Source organism: Pyxicephalus adspersus, chromosome 11 (genome assembly GCF_032062135.1).
Source record: "Pyxicephalus adspersus chromosome 11, UCB_Pads_2.0, whole genome shotgun sequence".
In the NCBI taxonomy this organism is placed as follows: domain Eukaryota; kingdom Metazoa; phylum Chordata; class Amphibia; order Anura; family Pyxicephalidae; genus Pyxicephalus; species Pyxicephalus adspersus.
In genome coordinates, this window is record NC_092868.1 from 52,890,691 (window position 1) to 52,897,458 (window position 6,768).

Genomic DNA, 6,768 nt, shown 5'->3' on the forward strand with positions numbered 1-6,768 from the left:
ACTGGCAACTGTCCACAGGTGACCTACCATTACATCACCTTCATGACCTAGAAACTGCTACATGGTGATTACAACTCTGCATCTACCAGGAGATGAATGTTATATTAGAACCTGCCAAATACAGATATATAATTTGTGTCTGCTTACTGTCACATTGAATCACATCTAGGCTTTTATCTCTTGGACAACCATGGGATACTATACAGTTTATGGTCAAAAGCTTGTGAATACTTGACCATCATACCTATATGGGCTTGTAGGGCTTCCCAATCTGCCTTCAGGGCATTTATTTTGGACCCCCACTTCCCTACCACCACCTTTGCATCTTCTTCACCTTTCTAGACAAGATTCTGAAGTATGGGGAAATTAGCAATAATTCTACCAAAGGACCATTTGTGAGGTCAGGTACCGATGGTGGGTGAAAAGAACCGGGCTTATAATTGGAATGTAATAGATTTCAGGTCAGAGTTTTGTGCAGACCGCTGAAGTTCCCTTACACAAAATGGTCAAATTGTGTCTTCATGGAGCAGATATTACCCACAAGAGCACAGTCATTTTGGAACAGACAAAGTTTAAAGGAGGGGTATAATTAATAACCCTTTACCTCTAAAGGTACAAGGTGCTAAAGAAGGTGGGACTGTCATTTGTTGAACCCTAAATAGTCACTGCAGTCTATGCAACTATTTCCTCTCATTTTCCCGCTGCCTTGATTGTCAGCACAACACAGGGTGGGTAATTGTGAATGGCTGTGTCAGCAGCCGAAAAACTTAGATTGGCCAGATCTGGGTTTAGCTTGCATCTGGTAGATGGAGCAGAAGGCATTGCTATGTGGAGAAGAAGATGGATAGGAGGGTAACTTTGTAGAAGGGTACACACGGAGAAGAATATGTTGTCTTGGGTTGAAGGTTCTATAGAGAGTCCTGGTAGATGTGTGTTAAGTGTACACAATGAACCTGATTTAATAAAGGTCTCCAAGACTGGAGAAAATAGACGATTATGGGAGAACCTGGGTGATCCAGACAACCTAGGACAGAAAACAGTTTGATGGATCCCCAGGTTCTCTCAAGATAGACTATCTATTCCAGTGCTTGAGAGCTTTAATAAATCTGGCCCTGTGTGTTATGGTTGCAGGGTGGAATGCAGTTTGCCACAGTACTGCTGATTGTCACACCTCTCTTGATTCTCCTATTTTTCCTCCTGGGGTGGTGGGGTCCCCATGCAAAATTTTGCTGTGTTTCTAATTGTGTTGCTGGTTGAAAGCGCACATTTTTTAAAAATGTATTTGTCTGCTGTAGCATGAACTGGAAACAAATACTTTCCACCATACCCTTATCATAATTCACATTTTTTCCCAACTGTTGCTAACATTACAAAGCCAATGGTGTTACAAAGCTAATGCTGTTACCAATGGTGTTAAAAAGCCAATGGTGCTGTCCGGGTGTTGCTAATGGTTTTACAAACCCAATAGTTTTACACAGCCAATGGTGTTGCCAATGTGGTTATAAAGCCAACGGTGGTGTCCTGGTGTTGCCAATGGTGTTACAAAGCCAAAGGTATCGCCAATGGTATTGCCCTGGTGTTACCAATTATGTAAGAAATCCAATGGTCTTGGCCAATGGTGTTGCCCTGGCCTTATTTTCAGCAAGTGACCCCTTGTCACTGTGGCCTTGTGAGAGGCAGGTGGGGACACAATCTGCTGCTGAAAAATGTAGCCTCCAACAGATGTAAAACCAATCTAATGTGCGAATCATCACAGTGAATAATAAGGCACTCAGAAAAACATGTCATACTTTACTACTGTATTCTTTTTAGAATAAATATATAAAAGAGACAGCAGCCATAACAAAAAAGATATTTGTATTAGGTTCCACATCCTCTGAGACCTTTAACAAGCAGTATGACAGGGATCACAGATTGCATTCTACTGGGTCTGGCCTCATGGGGTTTATATGTACCCCAGGGAATGCTAATTTTAGAACAGAATAGAATAAGTAAACAGATCTAATAGAATCTCTCTATACATCAACACTAACAATGGATACATTCTGCCAATATAAATATTGTCTAGTAATCGAGGTTGATCAGCTCACAAGTAAAAACCTCAACCACATCAGTGACTTCATTGGAGCGGCTTAAAATTTGTAAGAGTATTTTTGTATACTAGACCACAATTGCAAGGTTTTCTTGGGGGGGGGGGAGGGGGTTTAATAGCCCATTAGGTTAGGTGTTCCAGTTATGATCAATATATATAACGTATGAACAGCCATTCTCAACCAGGATGCTATGGAATTCTAGGGTTCCTTCAGAAGTTCCCTAGAGTTGTGGAAGAATGGCCTCCAATCCAATAGTGCCAACATCAAGTGGAAGAATGACTTCTAGATGTCTGTGGCATCTTTTTCATTAACTTTTAGTTTTTCATTATGTAATTATTATTTCTGATCATATTGACCATAAAATGATTTCTACGTACAGCCATGAATTCAAGTAAGTACACCCCATGGACATTACTGACTTTTTCACATATATGACATGCAAAGCTAAGGTCTTTATTTGAAACTAAGCTTACAGACAAAGGTGATATACTTGAATACACATGAAAGTATTTTTGTTATAAATTTCACAAAATGAAACAGTAGACATAATGGCGTACTGTGGAAAAGTAAGTACACCTTTGTCCCCATAAGTTGCTGATGCCTCCTTTAGTAGAAAATAATTCTTGTGGGCATTGTGAATAATTCTCCCTCCAGGGTCTGACACTGGCTTAGTGAAATGCATGACTAATCCTCCACCTTTTAGTTGTAAGATGTTTATGTGTTTCTATACATGAACAGCTTCAAATCCTTCCATAATATTTATATAGTTTCTAATGGAGGCTTTAAATAGACCAGTCGATAAGTTGCCATTTTTTATTTTGAGCTATATCTTGATGAATTTACAGGTATGTTCTGGGTAATTCTCATGTTCAAAGATATGTCTCCAGATAAGTTTCAGTTTTTGAAAAAGAAGCCCCATATTCTCATGTAATACAACTTTATATGTCATAGATTTCCCTATTCACAAAGCCAAATATGAGGAAGCAAAGCAACCCCAGACCATACATAACATTTCCACCACCATGCTGCACAGTTAGTATGAGTCTCTACTTCTGAAATGATCACAATAACATGTGTCTTAAGATTATTGTGATCAAACTACTTGATATATGATTAATCAATTCATGGCACATTCATCAATCCACAGCTGAAATGTTTTAGGGATTCTTGTAGACTACTCTTTTAGGGACATAAACATGTGAGTTCCTCTGAGAAGTAGTGATATGACTATGGACGCTGGACTTTATACATGCATTATTACCCTTCATAAATTTAAACTGGTGGTAAATATGTGGATGTACTTAATTTGTATCTCCATTTGTGTTAGTTTGGATCATAGGAATCATTACAACATGTGAATTTTGTGTGTAACATTTTACATCCCTTTGTCGTTAGACCTGATTTATTAAAGCTCTCCAAGACTGGAGAAGACAGACTATCACGGGTGATTCTGGAAGGTCCAGCAAATCTGGAATTGATCTGTTCCAGGATTTGGCAAATAATAGCAAATTCTTTTTAAGAAACACAAAACAGAACTGCCTACATGTGCAGGAAAGTGGTGCCTGCGCTTTAGCGAGGATAAGGAAAGTGTGGCACATAGTAGTAAACAGTGGTGGACAATTTGCCCAGAAGCACCACCTGCTGCCTGCAAGTGGTGAAGATGAAGCATTCCAATTACACACTTAGCAATAAAAATATTAGGAAAACCATATACATTACCACTAAGCTTAGTTGCATACTTAGAACTCACATATGAACATGAGTGAGAATAAAATAAAATGCTGAGAATAGGTTAGTTTCTTCCGTGTTCTTGCTAAATGTATCTAATATGTGCAATTCATCAGGTAACAAGAAATGAAAACAGAAAATGCTTCATCAGTTACCTACTTTTTGCTCCAAGCACTCTCGGAAAATACCCAAATGCAGTGGTTTGTGTTCATCTCTTTCTCATCCATCTACATACTAATTTTGCTCGGGAACTCGGCTCTTGTAACCACCATACATCTAGACAGCAACCTCTCCGGGGCGCCCATGTACATGCTTTTAGGCCACCTCTCATTTTTGGATATGTGCTACACCACAGTGACTTTCCCCAAGATGCTGGTGGGTCTTCTATTGGGCGATCAGACTATATCATACAACAGTTGCTTCAGCCAACTATTCTTCTTTATTTCGTTTGGGCAAACTGAGAGTTTCCTCCTGGCGGTCATGGCCTATGATCGGTATGTAGCTATCTGCCGTCCCTTGCACTACATGGACAGAATAACAAAATGGTTTAGCTTTTGTCTCGCAACTTTGTCCTGGTTTAGTGGATTTTTGAATTCCGCTCTGCACACTGGATTGGCTGCCCGATTGTCTTTCTGTACCTCAAATCAAATTGGCCATTTCTTCTGTGACATCACGCCATTGCTGAAAATATCATGCGTGAGCACCGCATTGAATGAGATTGTGATATATGTGGCTGGTGTTTTTGTTGTTCTCACTCCGTTCCTTTGTATTCTGGTATCTTACATTTATATTATCCTAGCGATCTTCAAGATTCCATCCGCTAAAGGACGACATAAAACATTTTCCACCTGCAGTTCCCATCTGACTGTGGTTTGCATGTTCTACTGCACAGTCCTCCTAATGTACATGCGCCCAGCATCATATTCCGGGGAACACGACAAGATCTTTGCTTTGCTGTATACATTTGTTACACCACTGCTAAATCCATTTATTTATGGATTAAAAAGTGCAGAGGTCAAGAGGGCTTTCGCAAAAATCAGCAGAAAAAGTACTTGTTGCATTCTGTGCACTTTCACTGTATTTAATGCATTGAATTAGACTTTCACTTATAATAAGCTGCCAGGGCCTGGCAACAGAACAGAAACTGGACCTGTATTTTCATTTCCAACAAAATGCAACACAATAAAAAGAACTAAAAAGTTCCACTTTAAAAATCACCTATACACCTATGCAGGAGATTGGTAATCCTCGCTAAGCCAGTCAAGATAGTTGAAGATCGAAACCAGCAAAAGAACAATATGGCAGTGCCTGCAACAGAATAGGGACAAGTGAGTGTATTTCAAAATGGGTAAATACCTATACCTTCTGCAATAAAGAACTTGCCAGGTCGCAATTATTTTGAAAAAAAGGGCTTAGATCTGATTTAATGAAACAAATAAGGTGAAAAGGGTCTAGCTTCCAAAAAAGGGTTCCAAAAAAAATGATTGAAATTTGTGATCTAGTTTTTTTAATCCCCTCTTTATAGGAGGAAACAAAAAACCTAAAGGAGCTCAATTTAAAAGAAAAACAATTTGTGCTTCGTTGTCGAACTCCCCCATTTTCCCCCATTGCTAGGTGTTACTTTTACCTTCAGCACAGAACTTTTACTCTTTAGTGTGCCACCCTTCTTAGCCTTTCCAATGAAATTGCATGTGTCTTAATGTGCATGCACACTCAAGCTGTTACTCCAGAATAGAGCTGGGGTGCACATGCATTTTTCAAAAGAAAAAATGTGCATTTCTGAGCAGAGCCAAATAGCGAAGAGTTGGATTGGGGTTAAAGGTGAATAAAAGAAGAAAGTGGGCAGCATGAAGTCAGCATTCTCTCTAGTTCTTGACCCCAGAGCTGTCCAGTGCACTTCACAGTTTTATCGCAAATAATATTAACTAGAAATGTTTTTCAAAACCTGGAAACAGCCTGCTCCATAGTATGGAAAAGAAGAAGTTGAGAGGTGTTAACTAGTTCTAGTCCTGTCCTAGAAAGACAATGCTGTGCCTTGAGTTGTCACCTGAGGACCAACAAGAAAAGACCAATGTCCCATTTTACAAAAAATATGAATTTACACAACTCAATACTATGAATTGCTCCTTCTAGTTTCAACACTGGAGCCACTATGGATAAAAGACAGATTAATCCAATGTATTCTAATCTTGGCTTGGAATACATCTAAATTGGAATGGTATTTCACCCACTAATACACTGAGCTGTAAAGGTCAAGTGGTTTCCCAATGACAATGACTTTCATAATCCCTGGCTGCTGCATCTTCTTCTGGATTCTGCCCCTTGACAGCCCATAGGACCTGTACATCTCACGATAAAAAAGCGGTGATATGGACACTTGAAGGAAGACTCCTAGCCTTCTGTAAACCAAAAAAGAGAAGACTCGGACTGCAGCATCACATGACCACAGCATTTTTAATGGGCAGGTAAAGGTTGGCACCTTCAAGTTTTTATTGCTGTCCGAGTCCCAGTCTGTGAGATTTCCTCAATTCCAGTGTTACCCAGACCAGAACAAAATAGTATTACTTGGGGACGAAAATAAAACACCCTAGGGATCACCCTAAACATGTTGTTTAGTAGAGTGGAGATGAGGCAAAACCTCTGCTTTTTTACTACAATTTGTTTCTTACACAGAAGAAATGTGTTAGGGCAAGTAAAAATAGAGCAACACATTTAAGGTAAGCTGCAGCACACTACATACTGTACTTATTCTTATGTTTCAATTTCCTTTTTGGTTGGTTACTTTGAAGACAAAGAATCACAGAACAAATTATCAAAATTCCCCACAAAACCAGAAAAATGCCCACTGAATATGAATGGGAGAGTCCAATCAGAATTGACCATATCAGCCATTAACGAATAGATATTATTTGTTACACATTGATGGAAGAAGACGCTACACCCTAAA

At 39.3% G+C, this 6,768-nt stretch overlaps 1 protein-coding gene across 1 annotated transcript; it reads left to right on the plus strand.

Annotated features, from left to right (window-relative positions):
• Positions 1–3,892: 3,892 nt before the first annotated feature.
• Positions 3,893–4,943, plus strand: LOC140340887 (olfactory receptor 1f45-like). Its single transcript, XM_072426325.1, has one exon. It carries the CDS (start codon positions 3,948–3,950, stop codon positions 4,917–4,919), a length of 972 nt encoding a protein of 323 aa, XP_072282426.1. The 5' UTR covers positions 3,893–3,947; the 3' UTR covers positions 4,920–4,943.
• Positions 4,944–6,768: the final 1,825 nt, after the last annotated feature.